General features: G+C 40.1%; 1 protein-coding gene across 1 annotated transcript in view; it reads left to right on the forward strand.

Annotated features, from left to right (window-relative positions):
• The window catches only part of ADAM12 (ADAM metallopeptidase domain 12), a 312824-nt gene that overhangs the window by 275150 nt on the left and 18803 nt on the right, over nt 1–18871 (forward strand). Inside the window, exons 10-13 of the mRNA XM_042459693.1 lie at nt 6849–6957; nt 7058–7256; nt 14289–14366; nt 17252–17360. Of these exons, the coding sequence (XP_042315627.1) occupies nt 6849–6957; nt 7058–7256; nt 14289–14366; nt 17252–17360 (495 nt within the window). The remainder of the gene's footprint in view (nt 1–6848; nt 6958–7057; nt 7257–14288; nt 14367–17251; nt 17361–18871) is intronic.

The following is an 18871-nucleotide window of genomic DNA, read 5'->3' on the forward strand; positions in this document are numbered from 1 at the left end:
CCTGGTTTGTTACTTTATTCATTAGCTATTCTGCAGATAATCAAACAAACCACAGTTTGTGGTCCCCCCCCCCATTTCAAGTCTGTTTTTCTCTCGCCACTTTTGTTAGTTCCTGTTTCAAGTGAGCACCTAAAAAAACAACCAGAGCAAAACAACAGCTGTGGATTCAGATACAACCCATGGTTTCAACAAATCACCATTTCTAAACCAGCAGCAAACCATGGCTCCTAACTGTGGTTTCCAATTGGCAAATAAACCATTATTTGTTTGTGAGGATGGTCCACACATAACAATTCAACAAACCACAATTTTGGTCACTATACTATGCAAGCCCAGTCACTGTGACAACCTAAGCTCTCTATAACTGTAACTCTTACTTCCTGTGCATATTTTTTTAAAATTCACATTCATTCTTTCCTGTCCTGGTAGAGACAACCAGGTTAATGGTCAGGTCTAGCAGCAGGTATGGCCACCTGAGGATGGTTTGACACCATCTCCAATATGTTTTTAACCTGGGATTATGGGGGGAACGCCATTAAATTGTTGTAGGATGGGGAAAGCACAGTCTGGAAATGTTGATGCAACTCTTACCACTGGGGTGCCAGACCTCATTGTCAATAACAAAGATAATACTTCTAGTTTAGTGCATGTAGCATCTGCTGGAAATCTTTCATTTCATCTCTGCCTCTTCAAGTAACAAAACAGAGAGAGAGAAAGGCTTCTACTCCAGTTTATTGCCTTGAAAATATGATAAATGGACTCCCTCAAGAAATGCAATATCATTTGTTGCTTCCTCAAGTTTGCATCCAGAAGTTTGTTTGTTTGTGTGTTTTCCTGTTCGCCCAGTAACTCCATCTATATAATCAATATATAATCAATGCATCCTTCAGGGAGGGTACCTGCCTTCTTGTCTTAAGGAGGCAGTGGTCAGACCACTCTTTAAAAAGCCCTCCCTAGACCCCCTGGATAGAAATAACTATGGGCCAGTCTCAATGTTGACATTCTTGAGCAAGGTGATCAAGAGGGCGGTCGCCAATCAACTACAGGCAATCTTGGATGAAGCTGATTATCTGGACCCATTTCAAACCGCATTCAGAGCAGGATACAGAGTTGAGACGGCCATGGTTGCCTTAGTCGATGATCTCCGTCTGGGCATCGACAGGGGAAGTGTGACCCTGCTAGTGCTCTTAGACCTCTCAGCAGCCTTCGATACCATTGACCATGGTATCATTCTGGAATGCCTGAGAGAGTTAGGTATCGGAGGCACTGTTCTACAGTGGTTCCAGTCCTACCTCTGAGGCAGATTCCAGATGGTGGCATTGGGAGACAGTTGCTCTTCTAAAAGAGAGCTAAAATTTGGCGTCCCCCAAGGCGCCACATTGTCTCCCATGCTATTTAACATTTACATGAAGCCGCTGGGCGAAATAATCCGGAGACATGGGGCAGGATGTTATCAGTACGCTGATGACACCAAAAATATTTCTCTATGTCTCAGACTGATGCAGTGACTAAGGATGGCATCTCTCTTCTGAATGCCTGTCTTGAGTGGTAATGGGCTGGATGAGGGAAAACCGACTCAAGCTGAATGCAGGTAAGACGGAGGTACTCGTTATAGGAAACCCAAGCCCAGATATGGAATTATGTCAGCCAGTTCTGGATGGGGTCACACTTCCCCTGAAAGACTCTGCCCGCAGCTTGGGGGTGCTCCTTGACTCGTCGCTTCACCTGACAGCTCAGGTGGATGTGACAGTCAGGAGCACTTGTTATCAGCTTTGGCTGATACGACAGCTGTGCCCCTTCCAGGAGCAGGGAGACCTTGAAACAGTAGTACGTGCACTGGTCACCTCTCAATTAGACTTCTGTAATGCTCTCTACATGGGGCTACCCTCGTGCCAAGTTCAGAAACTTCAACTTGTACAAAATATGGCAGCCAGGTTAATTACAGGTTCTTGTCGTAACGATCACATAACACCGCTTTTGAAATCCCTTCATTGGCTGCCAATTAGTTTCCGGGCAAGGTACAAGGTGTTGGTGATTACCTTTAAAGCCCTACATGGCTTGGGTCCAGAATACTTAAGGGAACGCCTTCTTCCGTACTGTCCGTCCCGCACTCTAAGGTCCTTGGTGAAGAATCTACTTCAGCCAATAAAATCTAGGCTAACTTCATTCACCCAGAGGGCCTTTTTGACATATTTTTGGATGTGCCAAGGAGAAAAGGCAGACAAGTAGTTATGGGCCCTTTCACACAATATGATTATAACACTATGATTCCACTTCAACTCTCTCTCTCTCTCTGGCTTTTCTTTACGAACAAAGATTCAGGAAGAACTCATCCCGCACTTTCTACAAGCACATTGATGACTAAAAAGGCCAAACCAAGATAAACAAGTCCGGTTGCAGAAAGCACAGCAGAAAGTCTCCTTGGGTGAAGTTTCCGGGTTGTGGTTCTTTCTGTGTTGTCGTTTCTCTTTGTGACTTGTTTGGCGTGAGCTTTCAAAAAAGGCTGCAGCATCATGGATAGTGCGTCTCCGTGCCTCCCAATGTGAGGTCAGGGCGGACTATTGTTCGTGATCAATTTGGCTGAGCCTGAGATGTTGTTTCAGGGACTCCTTGTATCTCTTCTTTGGAGCGCCCCTCTTACACAGACCCGTGGCGAGTTCACCGTAGAATACTATTTTTGGGAGGCAATGGTCCTTCATCCTAGAAACGTGTCCTGCCCAGCGCAGCTGCGTCCTCAGTAGCATGGCCACAATGCTAGTGATCCCTGCTTGTTCAAGGACGGCAACATTTGTTACATAGTCAGTCCACTTCAACTACTGTGGTTCCATCACATAAAATTCTAGAATTTGTTGTTTAGAGAGGGATACTAAGCCAATATCGTGTATTGGTTTGAACATTGGACTACAACTCCAGAGAGCAGGGTTCAAATCCCTACTTAGCCATGGAAACCCACTGGGTGATCTCGGGGGAGTCACACACTTTCAGCCCCAGAAAACCCCGTGATAGGGTTGCCTTGTACAATCTTTGTCATGCATATAAATAGGTTCATTTCACTTCCCAGGTTTAAAATGATCTCCCATTTCCTTGGTTTTAAAGAGATTACTTGGAAAGCAAAATAGTAAACTTACTTAATTGATCTGCTTCTTCATTGAGCTCCTGGAATAGTTTTAGTACAAAGGTTATTCAATATAATGAAAATGGTAGATTTGTGAAAGCAATACTCTCGGTCATATTTCAGCAAGACCTAAACCGTATTTGGGTTCAGTTAATGGGATTCACTGCTTCTAGATGTGATTATTGCCACTAGTTTTAAAAAAGGATATTGGACAGATTTGTAAACATCCATTTGCTACTGCAGGGTTGAATGATTTTCAGCAGGGAGGTTTCCAGCTTTTCACTGCTAAACAACATTAACAACAGAAGCTTCCCTCTCCGTGTCCTGTATAAATGAAATAAAATTCCTAGTCTTTATTGTTATATGCCTTCAAGTCATTTCTGACTTATGGTGACCCTAAGGTGACCCTATCATGGGTTTTCTTGGCAAGATTTGTTTAGAGGGGGTTTGCCTTTGCTTTCCTCTGAGGTTGAAAGAATGTGACTTGCCCAGTGTCACCCAGTGGGTTTCCCTGGCCAAGTGGAGATTTGAACCCTGGTCTCCAAGGTTGCAGTCCAGTGTTGAAATCACTGTACCATGCTTGTTCTCAGAAGGACATATTACTTGCATATGCAGACTCTCCCCATATTGTCATATAATATATAGTCCTCCCAGTTTCAGGAACAATTTTTCTCTTAGTTCAAGTTGATTGATCATAGCTGGTTCTAGTAAAAAACAAAATAGGTCCCACAGTTGAACTATGGTGACTGGATAGCACCACTTGTACAGAGGCAGTGTACTTTTGATTTCCAGATGTTGTGGATAAACAGAAGAAGTGCACCTTCTTCATGTGCCCTATGATGTACTGCACCAGATGGAATGTTTTGTTTTAGCTGCATCGTTGTGCTCCATTTAAAGGGAAGAGAGAGAGAGAGAAATCTTCTTTGTCAAAAGCCTTAGGTTGAATAAATAACCTCAGTTAGTAGGGATTCCAAGCTTCAAAATCAGTAGGAAATGTCCTTGCAGCTTTTCTGCTTATTCTTCCCATGCCTCTCTCATCAGAATAGTTCCTGCATGTTTGTGTTCTACTTGACTGTATTTCTCTTTCCTAGGGCAATCAAGAAAATCACTTCAAATCTACTTTATTCCTTTCTTGGTTAATTTTATTCATCAAATCAATAAAATTACTGCTATTGTTTACAGTTAATCCTTTAAAATGAAAGGTTAAGTCTTATTTGTTTAAACATTGTTCTATATGTTAGATATCTTAAGGACATCTCATTTTGGGGAGAGATCTAATGATGTTCAAGCCTCTTAGATACAAGAGATTTTAGTCTTTTGTCTTTCTGCAAATCATCAATTTATAGTACAATAAATATGTGATACTTCATAATTTGATGCATGAAAGTACCATTTTTTTCCCTCCAGGAATCACTTCTGTTTCATGGATTTCTCAGTCACCTAGTACTCAAACATCAATATGTTGTTTGTTTTTACCCAAGAAACATCCTTCTTCTATCTGAAGATTTATAAAATCTTCATACTAGATGTATTCTGCTTGTTTACAAATACATGGATGAACTTAAATTCTAGTAAGGTTGTAAAATGTACTGAATCACCTGACATATATTCTTATCCATGACATATATTCTTAATTTTATGTGTAGCTGTCCCTGGACTACCTACTACAAGCACACACACACACAACACACACACACACAAGATTAGGAATGGGGGGGAGGGGATCCAGTGTTTCCTATTTTCTTAGCAAAAGTATTCACTTCACACTGATCCAGACTTGTGAGACAAAGTGCACCTTCCCTGAAAGTGTGTGAACATCTGCAAGATTAGTGAAACAATTGTACAAACAAAATCAGGCATATATTTTAAAAATATTAATGACTAAGAATGGGTGCAGCTGAAGAATATGTACATAAACACTTTAGTCAGTAGGGAAGATGGATATAATAAGGATATATAAATAAGTGTGTGCAATATGGAACATATGTGTGGGAAATGCATATGAATTTCCACACAGGAAGAAAAAACACAGCCTTGCCAACAGATATAAACAAGCATGGGACGGGAATGCAGATAAGCTTTGGAGAAATGTACTTTATGTAAGAACACAGATTCCTGTACAAGAAAGCTATGTCTAATTTCCTGAATGTATTATTGGGGGGGAAAACCAAAACTTTTGGGCAGGAATCAGTATATTTTGCACAAAACATACAATTAGTGCACAAAAATGTATTTCCTGCATGGGAAAACCAAGGCTAGCATTCTGTTAGTGAGCTGCAATAGTACTAATTCCAATTTGCACTAATGTAATTCATTTTTTGTTGTGGAAGTCAGAATTCTTTGCTGACTGCAACAACCAAAACAACCTCCCAAACCCACGTTTCAAGTGACTAAGGCCCAGTACAGACTGGCGCAAAGCGCTGACCTAGGGCCAATTTAAGGGCTCTGGAAGGTTGGACATCTATATGCGCCCAGCCCTACTAGCGCCACCCATGCGCATCTTGCCACGGCCCTGCCCACACAGGGCATGCAACAGTAGCGCATGGGCATCTGTATGCACAAACGGCACTCACCAGAAGCGGCGCCATTATGATGCTCCTAAAAAGAAGACACTCTAAGTGGCTTCTTTTTAGGGAGTGTGTCGGTGTCGCACCATGCAATTGGTATGGCACTGATAAGAGGTAACAACAGGCGGCATGGAGTTGCCCATCTGTACCCCCCCCCCCCCGAGTCTCTCAACACAGCCATTTCCGTGTGGTTGGAGAGCAGAGTACCAGCAGACGTACATCCAACTATTTCCCCCTAGTTGGGCATGCTGGAAGGACATCATCTGTAGGGACTTCCCTGTGGAGGTCTGTTGCAGTGCATCCAGCTAGAGGAAATGATTGAATGTGTTTCTTGTTACAGTCAGTCCTTCTTATACACAGATTTTTTTATACACGGAATCAAGCATCCACAGTTTGAAAATGTTCCCAAAAAGTATAAATTTCAAATATCAAAACATGATTTTCCATTTTTTTATACACCATTTTGCTATGTCATTATATTTAATGGGACTTGAGCATACATGGATTTTGTTATACAGGGGGATCTTGGAACCAAACCCCAGCATATAACAAGGGTCCACTGTATTCCCCTCCCCTCCCAATGACACAGAAATGGCTGTATTGCGTGGCTATGTCACAGGAAGGTTGGGTTTGGTGGGGGTAGTACTGGGAGATGTAATATGAGGAGAAATTACATACCAGCTACATAGCTCCCTCTGCAGGATCTCTGCACATGTTATTTTGCGCAAACAGATTGTCCACAATGAAGTCCTGAAGTATGAACAGTGCAAGAAAAATGCTCTGAAACATCTTTATTCTTGTGGAAATTACTTGTTCTTGTGTGGGGGAACAAAATAAGCAAAGATTTACGTCCCTTGTTCACAGTCATTCCCTTCCCATGCATTGTGTGGAGATGTAAAATATCACATTGGTTGATGGGAAATGGAGACACTGGTGGATATTCAATTACGTAAGACAACTATTTGACAGCTGCCATCATCATCAGTGGAATCTGTGAAAGTAACCATAGTCATTGACACTCTTGTGATTTTGAAACCCAATGTTTAGACGTAACACGTTCCTTACTCTAGCTTGTATCTTTCTTTCCTCTCTGCTGCCCTGCCAAAATGATGGCTTCTGAACCATGCATTGTTTATAAGATTAAATTGCTTCTGCCTCTGTTTTAGGTGCTAAGCCTGCCCCTGGGATATGCTTTGAAAGAGTCAATTCTGCAGGTGATCCTTATGGAAACTGTGGCAAAGATTCCAAAAGTTCTTTTGCAAAGTGTGAACGCAGGTATATCCTCATTTGTTGTCCAGTAGAGACATGCATGAACCTGTACTAATGGTAGATGTGAATTTCCTTAAAATGACTTGCTTTGTTTCTTCCCCTTTAGAGATGCAAAGTGTGGAAAAATTCAGTGTCAAGGTGGAGCAAATCGACCTGTAATTGGTACCAATGCTGTCTCCATAGAAACAAATATCCCACTGCAGGAAGGAGGCAAAATTCTGTGTCGTGGAACTCATGTTTATTTGGGGGATGACATGCCTGACCCTGGTCTTGTCCTCGCTGGAACCAAGTGTGAAGATGGAAAAGTAACATTTAGAAATCATTTCCCACAATCTATATATCTCACCAAATGAAATCTATATATCTAAAACATATATGTACACCTTAACATTAGAAAGAACGTCCTGATGTTAAGAGCTGTTCAGTAGTGGAATATGCTATCTAGGAATGCCAAGGAGCCTTCTTCTTTGGAGGTGTTTAAACCTCTGTTTAAAAATCAAAGAAGAAGGCTCTGTGAAAGATGGCTCTGTGACAGATGGAGTGCTTTGATTGTGTCTTACTGAATGGTAGGGAGCTGTACTGGATGACTCTTGCAGTCTGTTCCATCTCTATGATTCTGTGAAAACAGGTATCAGGAAAGTACAGGCTGTAGGCTACATTTGACCTTCTGAGACATTTTTTGCAGCACTCCCTCCAAACCTACAGCCCTTAGGATTTTTAAAAACATTGCTAAATTGCAGCAATTGTGTCTCAAAGCAGTGTGTGTTTGCCATCCTCTCTCCTTTTCCCTGCCAAATCCCTTAAAGTGTTGTTGCACACATAGTGCAGTCACCCAACCCCTTGGACGGAGGAGGAACATGGTGACAATAGCAGCAGTGACTATAGCATCCACTACATGCTGCCAAAAGGAGAAGAAGTGGTGTAGTGCAGCTGACTGGTTTTTTTAATGCCTTGCTCCCAGGTATTCTGGGAGCAAAGGCATCTTGGGAAAGATGACTGGGGAAAAATACTTGTGCTGTGGCAGCATGGAGAGTTGCTATTACCACTGCTGCCATGCTCAGCAAGATGCCTTTGGGGTCTGTTCTTCAAAGACAGCACCAACACTTGCCATGTTGTTTTCATCTTTTATGTGCTGCAAGTACAAGAATCCAGCTATATAGAGTATACTTAGGAAGAAAGATAAAGCTTTACTTGAAATTCTTAACAAGCACTTTAGTCTGCTTCTCCCAGCAGTAAGGCATATTGATGAAGCCATCCCTGAGGCTAGGAAACTAAAACAATTTCTAATTAAGTACACTTATTAAAGAATCAAGCAGAGAACAAGTCAGGAATAGTTGCTTTTAAAATAAAAAATGAAGATAAACATTAGCTAACCAAACTTAGCAGGATCTTAAGAAGAACTATCAAACCAATTTCAGGCTGGGCAAAGATGTGACCCAGCTTTCTGAGGAGCCGGCTGTTTGTATTCTTTGCTCATGAGCCAGAAATCCCAAAGGACTTATATGGGGACTGGTCTGGATAATTTCCAGAGAATGAAATTGAAACTGAACAAACAATAACCATGGAAAATCTAGGCAAAGTGTCTTGTGTGACAGCCTGTGCTCTGACAAGAGGGGGGCACTCTGCCACCCTAAGTTTGGGATGTTAGGCACTCCTTGTTTAGACTATTAGTGCTAGTAGATGACTTCCTGCAGTACTTTAACTGGTCATTTGAAACTAAGAAAGGGAAAGAGTTGGAATGTGTAGAGAGATACATCATTGGACTCTCCAGTATCTTGGCATGCCTGGTATGTTATTTGTTCAGAGACCATTCTTAAAAAAGCAGGGTGGGGTTGGAAGAAGTTGAATTTATTACAGACCTGCTATTACATACATGGTGGGTCTATGCTCAAATTAAGCCCTGTTATCAGCTTCAACTAGTTTTGCTGGGTACAGGAAATATTGCCAATCATACTGGCACTATCTTTATGACACTAGTCAAAAATTTGAAAGCAACTTTAAAACTAAAAAGAGGCTAGCAGAAAGCTACAAAGAAACATAAATGATTTCTTATAGTTTTGGCTAGTATCAAGACAGTGTTAAGATGAGTTGTAAAGTTAAGAAGGTTCACAATATCAAGATAATATTAATACAATTAGAACACAGCTAATGCTGGGATGCAGTTATTGTGCAAAATGGTGCATTTATGAAGCATGTACCCCAGTGTTTAGCTGAGCAGTTTGCTGTCAGCAGTTGTAGCAGATCAGTAGTTTGCTGGAGTACAAAAAATTGCAAACTGTACTGTATATACATCTCTGGTACAATAATTCTTGCTTTAGCATTTTTACATGCCAGTTGATTGCTAGGCTTCTGACTAAACAAGAAACCAATTCTATTGATTCCCAATAAACTGTTGGGTATAGGATAACTCTACATAAGTATAGGTGTCAGAGTTTGCCAAACTGTTAATTCAAAATACACAAAGTGAGACTGAACAGAGTAGAACTTGAAAGGCTGGATTGTTGGCCCAGAATCTAATATTAATTCCAGCACCATATAATCTTTTCTCAACTTGGATTATTTATCAGCCACCCAAAATTTGGTGATTTGAGTTTGCATAGTATTCTGCTTTTATTGTGGTGTCAATCTTGCTTCATTCCAATCTTTCATCTACAATGGAGAAGTGAAACTAACCCTCTTCAATAACTACATGAACAAATGAATTTGTTATATTCCACTCCTTCTTTATTTCTTTGCTTGAAAAGAAAAGGAAAATGTATTTTCCTTAGACCAATAAAATGATTTTTCTATGGCCTCTCTTTAGGTCATATCCAAGGAACTTAATTAGAGGGAGGGGAATTACTGTCATATTATTATTATTATTATTATTATTATTATTATTATTATTAACCTTTATTTATGAAGCGCTGTAAATTTACACAGTGCTGTACATGCAATCTTTTTAGTTAGACGGTTCCCTGCCCTCAGGCTTACAATCTAAAAAGACATGACACAGAAGGAGAAGGGAGTGGTGGAGGGAAAGGGTAAGAGGTCCAGCAGTTCCTCTCTACCTCCGAGGCCTGGACCAAGGCAGATGGACTGAAGGGAGGGCATGGCTTCAAAATGGAAGGTTAATCATTATCCAGGGAAAATACATACTCACAAGTAGGATAATACATATACAGAACATAGCAATACAGGAAATGGATCGATAAACAGCCAACAACAGAACATCAGCTAGTAAGCGACAATTATGCGATGCCTGGGAAGGCTTCTCTGAATAGGATGGTTTTCAACTCCATTTTGAAGCTGGTTAAAGAAGTGATGGCTCTTGCTTGTGGGGGAAGAAGGTTCCAGGAGTGAGGGGCAGCAAGTGAAAAGGGGCGAATCCGGGATGGGGCAGAGGAAAGCCTGGGCTGGGACAGGAACCCTTAACTACCAGAACGGAGGGCCCTGGTGGGAAGGTGAGGAGAAAGAAGGTCTGATAAGTAAGGAGGGGCCAGTCCATGGAGGGCTTTGAATGTCGACAGCAGGAGCTTATACTGAATGCAGAAAGGGAGGGGGAGCCAGTGAAGGGATGCCAACACAGGAGAGATGTGGTCAGAGCGGTGGGTGGAAGTGATAATGCGTGCAGCTGAATGCTGGACAGAGATTAAAGGACGGAGGTGAGAAAAAGGAAGCCCAGCCAGGAGGACATTACAGTAATCAAGTCGTGAGATCACTAGGGCATGGACCAGGATCTTGGCAGTAGAGGTGGAGAGATATGGTCGGATTTTGGCAATATTGTATAGAAAGAATCTACAAGCCTTGGCAGTGGTCTGGATCTGAGGGATACACGACAGAGAAGAGTCAAAGATAAAGCAAAGACTGCAGGCTTGCTGGACTGGTTGAATGGAAATGTTGTCCACAGAGACAGAAAAGGAGTGTTGAAGGTTGGGCTTAGGAGGAAAGACAAGAAGCTCCGTCTTGGACATGTTGAGCTTCAAACGCCGATGGCGCATCCACTGTGAGACAGCTGTAAGGCAAGACGAGACTTGCTGTTCAAGCCTTGGAGAAAGGTCAGGGGCAGAAAGATACAGCTGGGTGTCATCGGCATACAGATGGTAGGAAAAACCAAAAGAGCTGATGAGTTTTCCTAAGGACAGTGTGTAGAGAGAAAACAGAAGGGGACCCAGAACAGAGCCCTGGGGAACTCCAACAGATAAGGGAACAGGAGAAGAAGTCAGACCCCCTGCAACTACTGCAAAAGATCTGCCAGACAAGTAAGATCTAAACCAGTCGAGAACAGAGTCTGAGAACCCAAGGTCAGAGAGTATGTCAATTAGGAGACAGTGATCAACAGTGTCAAAGGCTGCAGACAAATCGAGAAGAATGAGAACAGAGTAAAGGCCATTAGCCTTGGCCTGTAAAAGGTCATTCGAGATCTTAGTGAGAGCTGTCTCTGTAGAATGCCTTGGGCGGAAACCAGACTGAAAGGGATCGAGAATGGAGTTGGCTTCAAGAAACTCAAGACAGCGAGAATAAACAACCTGTTCCAAAACCTTAGAAAGAAAGGGGAGAAGAGAAATCGGACGATAGCTGGACAAAGAGGAGGGGTCAAGAGAAGGTTTTTTCAGAATTGGGGAAATGAGAGCATGTTTGAAGTCCGACGGGAAGGAGCCTGTAGAGAGAGAGAGATTGAAGATTTGGAGAAGTGAGGGCAGAAAGGAGGGAGCTATAGAGATTAGAAGACGAGTAGGAATAGGATCAAGAGGACAGGTAGCAGGTTTGGAAGAGTTCAGAAGTGTAGAGAGTTCATCCAAAGAGGCAGGAGGAAAGACAGAAAATTTGTTAGGCGAAGGCGATAGAAGATTAAGAGCAGAAGAAGAATCAGGAGGGACTATCTCAGAGCGAATAGTGGTAATCTTAGAGATGAAATAGTTAGCAAAGTCATAGATACTTGAATATGGTAAACTAACAGAAATAAGCCTCTGGCAACTTCTAAAAATTTCTAGTGATTCATGGCTATGGTCCAGATCAAAAGAGTTAGTTTGGTGGAATGCAAATATTTCCATTTACCCATTGGTTTATTTTATATACTCTTCTCCCAACCCACCACAGGCCATATCACAAATCATTTTAAACTATTCAGTTTCCCCCCAAAAAATTGCCATTTGGTGTGATAGGCTGCTCTTTGAGAAGAAATTAAATGATATCTTGGATGTACTAAAGTGCTGTATAATTCTGTTTAATTCAGATGTACTTATTTACATCAGCAAGCAACTACTGCTTTATTAAGTTTTAAATACAGACAATTAATTTTACTGCAGACAGAAGAAAAAATGGTAGCATTCTAGTAGTCATAAAAAGTTAAACCTACTGTAAAAAGAAAAGACATAAAATTGGGGTGTCTAGTCACATGGTGAAATGAGCTTTCATGTAATGCCTGAGATTGTCTCAGCAATTGTGACGATTAAGCCCCAGTTCACATATTACCTGGGAGATAACTGAAACATCTCCTATGGCAGGGGAGCAAATATTGTTCCTTCTATCATGCACATGCTAACATATGAAGTGAGCACTCATAGGTGTTACAAGATCTCGATCTCTCTCTCTCCCATGTGTGTATTTGTGTGTGTTTCTCCAAGAAAGAAATTGCATGAATAGGTATGTGGAATATTGGTTCAGAACCAGTAGATCATTAGGTCGGGCAGGTCAAAATTATTCTAGGCCCCGATATTTCAGGACCCAAACGATGAGAGCTTGAGACAAACCCTAGTAATGTTTTTTGCAGGGGGGAGTGGACCAGTCTGTTGCATACACAAGTATGCAAACACATATTCACATACTTTTTTTGCAAGCCAGCACTCTCTCCCAAACATTTCTTCCGCCTTTCCTGAAGCTTAAAACTAGACCCTGAAATCTAGGAACCCTATAGCTCAAAGATTGTATTGTGTTTCATATTGGTTTGCTCACTCCTCTAACATGTGAAGGGGAATGCCACCCCAAGTTACATATTCTTGTACACTTGCTACTTCCCAAAATGGTGAAAAGCTCCATTGCTGTGTAGTGGGGCACTGCTACTCTGTTTACTTTCCTTCGAAGACTGAAGAGGTATGGTTTCTTTCTAATATTTGCTTTATTTACAAATAATACAGGTTTACACATTGAGGTAAACAAACTCTAGTGCAGCAAGTATCAGGTTACCAAAGAGCAACTTCTTCAGTGCTTACACACACACACTGCAGACAACTAGTCTTAAGATTCCACCTCTGCAGGTGAATTTTCTATTCATACAAAATCCATAGTCATTAGAGAAGCTTTAAGATTCTTTTCTAAATCCATGATCCCAGTCAAACAATGTCTTTGACATGGATTGCCTGTCTGATCACAGTAAATTGATCTGCCAGTCTATCAAAGTCACAGCATGATTCAGAGTATAAACCTGATTTTAAAACTATAAGCTAAAATTGTGCTTTCCTCCCAGCTATCCTTGTTGTCATCTTAGAACTGTAAAGCTCAAGTAAAAATAATGTTTCTGAAGCAGTAGTGCTTGTCTGGAAGTGCCTGGGCTGTATTCAGTACAAAAATATACCTTTTGTATCTTGGGGATCCATGACACCTCTCTAGTTTGGCAACTATCTTTAAATGTGTCCAATTTTTAAAATAAATTGAAAGTTGAATATATAAATGAATGTTGCACTTAAAGGAGAAGAGGGGCAAAGCACCATGTTTGAAGCAGTGGGGGATAATACTAATGGTCGACCAATGTCCACCTAATAAAATGTCTGGTATTTCTTACTGGAGAGTGAACCACTTACTGAAAAACTTTTATTAGAAAGATTTCATGCTTTCATTCAGACTTCTTCCCAAACCTTTTTTAAAAAAACCCTTTTAAGATCTAACAAATTAGGAGCTTACTATGTTATGCTAGTCCAGTGGTTTCCAACCTGTGGGTCGGGACCCCTTTGGGGTTCGAATGACCCTTTCATGGGGGTCGCCTAAGACCATTGGAAAACACCTATTTAATTACAGTTATGAAGTAGCAATGAAAATAATTTCATGGGTTTGGGTCACCACAACATGAGGAACTGTATTAAGGGGCCGCGGCATTAGGAAAGTTGGGAATCACTGTTCTAGTCACACATTGTTGGGAGTAGCATAGTTGCTAAATTGAAATTGTAGTGGTTAATGTGTGTGTGTGTGTAAACCAGAGCTTACTTTTTAATTTTAAGTTGTAACTTGAGTATATAGAGTGTGATTTGTTCTAGAATATTGAATACAGCACAAAAAAGTGTACTAAGGACTGTTTGGTGCATATATACCACAAAGTTATACTTCTGACAACATTAAATTGCTCTTCTTTTCTCAACTGATAGATCTGTCTCAACCGCCGCTGCCAAAATACCAGTGTATTTGGTGTTCATGAATGTGCAACAAAATGTCACGGTCGTGGAGTAAGTATTACCGATCCAATTTTTTACAGTCAATACCCAGCTGAGCAATAAATCATTCATTGGTTACAGCTTTTGAAAATTATGATTCTTTGTAATATATCTGTCAAAGTCTTTTCAGCATGTCCTTCCAAAAAGATCAATTTTCAGTATCCTTTTCAATGTCCAAGAAAGGCAGTGTGGCTTTTATTTAACAAATAAATAGCTATGGTCAGTGGATCTTTAGCTTTCCAGAAAGATAATGTTCTGTGGATAAAAAACAGAATTCAATTTACTTTTACATTATTCCAAGACAAAGTTCATTCAATAACATATCCTTATTAATGTTTCATACTGTTTAGGGCCTAAGCCATGAGTTAAAACATATCACTGAACTGAGATGCTTGAAAAACTGTTTTTGGGAAATGTTTTTCTTTGAAATAAAAATGTACACTTTGTTGCTGATGGAATGGTTTTAATTTTTTAATCATATTAGAAATAATAATTAAAATAATAATCCCATATGTTAAGAAACATGGTGAATGATGACTGGAATAATAATCATTCCCAAAAGTAAGTAATAATGAACCATATCCTGGTTGTTCTTATTCCAATATATAGAATAAAAAGACACAGTAATTGGCAGATTAATTATTTACAACAACAGTAATTTTTATTGCAATCCACAGACCCAGCAAAATCAAATGCACAACATATAAAATAAATTAAAAGCACAAGGAACAATTAGTAAATTCATACAGATAGAGCTTATTTCAGACATATTCTCTCAGTACAGAAGTTAACTGTCCTGGCAGTTGATCCTGACAAATCAATTAATTAGAAGACTAAGGCCTGTTACAGACAGCCAAAATAAAGCTGCTTCGAGTCACAGTAGAGGTATGGTGTTTCAATGATGCGTGCATCCTAAGAGTCCAGAAGTCGCACCAAAGCCACGCTCCATTGGAGGGGCTTCTGGACTCTTAGGACGCATGCATCATTGAAACACTATACCTCCACTGTGACTCGAAGCAGTTTTATTTTGGTTGTCTGTAGCAGGCCAAACTTTCTTTTATTTGAAGCTTTCATCATTTTCATAGCCTCTGATGTAACAGTATGTTTAATACAGTGGGCCCTTGCTATCCGCTCTGGATACCAAAATCCGTGAATGCTCAAGTCCCATTAAAAACAGTGGTATAGTAAAATGGTGCCACACTTATATAAAATGGCAAAATCAAAGTTTGCTTTTGGAGAATTTATATATTTTTTTAATATTTTCAAGCCATGGATAGTCGAATCTGTGAACAAAGAATCTGTGGATAAGGAGAGCCAACTGTATAAGAAAGTAAAAGTGAAGTTCTGTATAGGCCAAAGACGTTGGTGGTGCATGGGCTGATTACAGCCCAGCGCAAGTCCTGAATCAAAAGGTAGTGGATGAGCTCATTCTCTTTCTGTGCTGCCTTCCCCCCCCCCCCCCCATCTCTCTCCTACTACTTTCCTATTAGTAAAGGGATAGTTTGCTTTCAAGAGATATCTGAATTAATCGCTTGCAACAAACTTTTTGTAACAGGCTGAGGGCTGAACAAGGCCCTAGGATTCCATTACCTATAAGTATCTTGATCTCATCTCTTATAATTATTTAAAAACTTTGTTACTCCTTTTTAATTGATTTGCTCATTAGGTTTTGATTACATTTGTTGGCAACTACAAGTTCCAATAAATAAAAAATGGCTAAGAAACATGGAATATACATGCCTAACTGAAGCTGCACCTGCAACATTTGTCCCCAGCTTTTGTACTGTATAATCATTGCTGTGCCTGGAAAGTGTTAAATAACATTTCAACATCAGTTTATAGAAAGCTCTCTTTAAAATTCATACTAAGTGCACTTGATTAATTTTTATACTTGTCTTCAATCATGTTCCCAGGCAGTTTACATAAAAATGCAATTAAACAATTAAAATATAGATGCAGCCTGCATAATAGACTAAAGGCAACAAGATTTCAAAAACACCATAAGGGCACACAAGTAAAAGTAAAATTATATATAAAAGGAATGGGGGTTTTCAGAGAGAGGGGTTATATCCTTGGTAACCAACCACCTAACCTCAGATGATAAGGGCATCAGAAGAAGGGCCACATGGCATATAGATTTTATGTACAATGCAGTTTCACTCAAATAACTGATAATATGCAATAGATCCAAAAGATAACATCAAGCTTAAATACCTGCAAATTCCTTGCATCCCACAGGAATTTCAATTGAACCCCCAATGCTCACCTTTTCTTATCAACTCCTGAAGCTTGTGAAGCCAGATGGAAACTCAACTACCTCTTTATGGATTGTGGATACAGCTCTCTCTTACTTCTCATGGATAACCTTTTATAGTCCATGCAGTTTTTAAAATGTATACCTTGTCTAATGATCTGAAGAAGTTACTGTATAAACAAGTGGGCATAACCATGAAAGCACACTAAATAACCCATTAAAAGCCATACATAGTACAAGTAGCACTCCATGGGTGCTCCTGGAAAATTAATTTCCTGAAACATTAACTTTGCACCTTCTTCTGTGCCAGAACACTGTTGACAAAATTGGCAGATCCCTGGAGATGTAACTGCAGATTCCAAAGAAGACAAACCATCATGACAGTCCTCATGCATAGACAATATTATTGAGATCATTCTGTTGTTCTTGCTTTATAATGCTAGACTTGCAGTTTTTTGTTTTAGTTTCATGGGGGAGAGATATTCTGAGCTAAATACCTCTAGAGTAGTACAGTCTGCCTAAACGCATAAATAAGTGTTGCCTTTTTAATTTAACTTTCAGTTATTTTTGCTTTCTGATACATAAGCCTCTTTTTCATTTGCTGATTTCCACACTCATATGTGCATGTTCTTTTGTTTTTAAGGTCTGCAACAATAAAAAAAATTGCCACTGCGAGGCTCACTGGTCTCCTCCCTTTTGTGATAAGGCAGGATTTGGTGGCAGTGTAGACAGTGGGCCAGTTAGACAATCTGGTGAGTAAATGACCAAGATCAGAGCCAGCAGAGCAAAAGTTAAATTGTTCTGTTTGCTTGGGGCATTAGGTTGCCAAAGGATACTTACTGTTTTCATATCTCTGGCATCTATTCCTTGATACTTTTGTAAAAATGAGTTCCAGCAGTATGAAGACTGCTTAGCTTTTGGTGCCAATACATCTGTCACTTTCCCTCATATCAGTGGTACAGAATAAAGTGACAAAGCATTGTTCGTTCTCCCACATTCTTCCAATCATATTGTTTTCTGCTGCAATTTTTAATTTCCTCTTCCCTGGCCTTCTATACATCTGTATCTCTTTCCATCTTTATCTTGTTGACTGGTTCATTGGCCCTCAGATTGTAACGGTTTATGTAGTCCTATGCAGCTATTATCAATATAACTTAAATAAACACATGAGAATGTAGAATGAATCTGTGCCTTCCTCCTCCTCAAGCATTTCCATTACCCTCCTTACGTGGAGAAAGATGATCTGAAGAAAACCTCTTGTATTTTTGGAGGCTCATATGGAAAATGATGGTCTGAAGAGAGAACCTCTTATGTTTGGAGGCTCTCCATGTGACAGAACACTGGAAAAATACAATCTGAAACCTGACATTTCATGTGTAGGGAAGGTTCTCCTCTTCAGAGTGTCACACTCCGCAAGATGGAAGTGGCAACAGAAGAAGTGGGGCTAGTATGCTCCCTTTACTCATGTGTTTATTTAGCCAATATTCAGAACATTTATTTAGGTGAATAGAGGTACTGAGCTAATGTGAGCTACACACATGAGCAATCAACTGCTATGGGAAGAAGGTCAGGGAAGATCACAGCTAAACTCCCCATTGATTGAAGAGCGTGCCAGTATTCTGCTCACTCTCTAGCAGCAATTGTCTGTGCGCTCTCATAAAAATTATTTCATACTCTGATGCCATAATTATTCTCAAGGCTAATTGTTTCACCTGGATGAAAGCAGTGCTTTTTTGCATCTTCATCAACAACCTGTCCTGGAAGGCTGGAAGATTTTTAATGGCTGCCTATTCTACCTGAACCACCTTTGTCTTCATGTCATGCTTTATAAAACTGTTTCTTAATAGAATTTTAGACAGCAAATTTTTGTGGTTCTTGTCACAATTGACTCCTGACCCACACAGAAAGGGATTCAGCAGCTGTTATGTGTCACATTGCAAACTACTGTAAGATTTTTTTTTTAAAATGGTAGGTTATAATGTAGTAAGTAAGCAGCCTATGGCCAGTTAGAATGAACATAAACATGAATGCCATTCTACATAACTGTTTGGGTTTTGCTGTCCTGCTTAACTGCTGAGCGTGTTGTGAGCAGGGCTGGCTAACTGGCTATTAGTTATTTATTTTATTCATTTATGTCACACTTTCTCCCTAACACTGGCAATCAAAGCAGCTTACAAAATATTAACACCAATGCAGTTCTGGAATATACAAAAACATTGGTAAAAGGTATATAACAGTTATGAAAAATATGAAATTAAAACCA

Source organism: Sceloporus undulatus, chromosome 3, assembly GCF_019175285.1.
Source record: "Sceloporus undulatus isolate JIND9_A2432 ecotype Alabama chromosome 3, SceUnd_v1.1, whole genome shotgun sequence".
NCBI classification, from domain to species: domain Eukaryota; kingdom Metazoa; phylum Chordata; class Lepidosauria; order Squamata; family Phrynosomatidae; genus Sceloporus; species Sceloporus undulatus.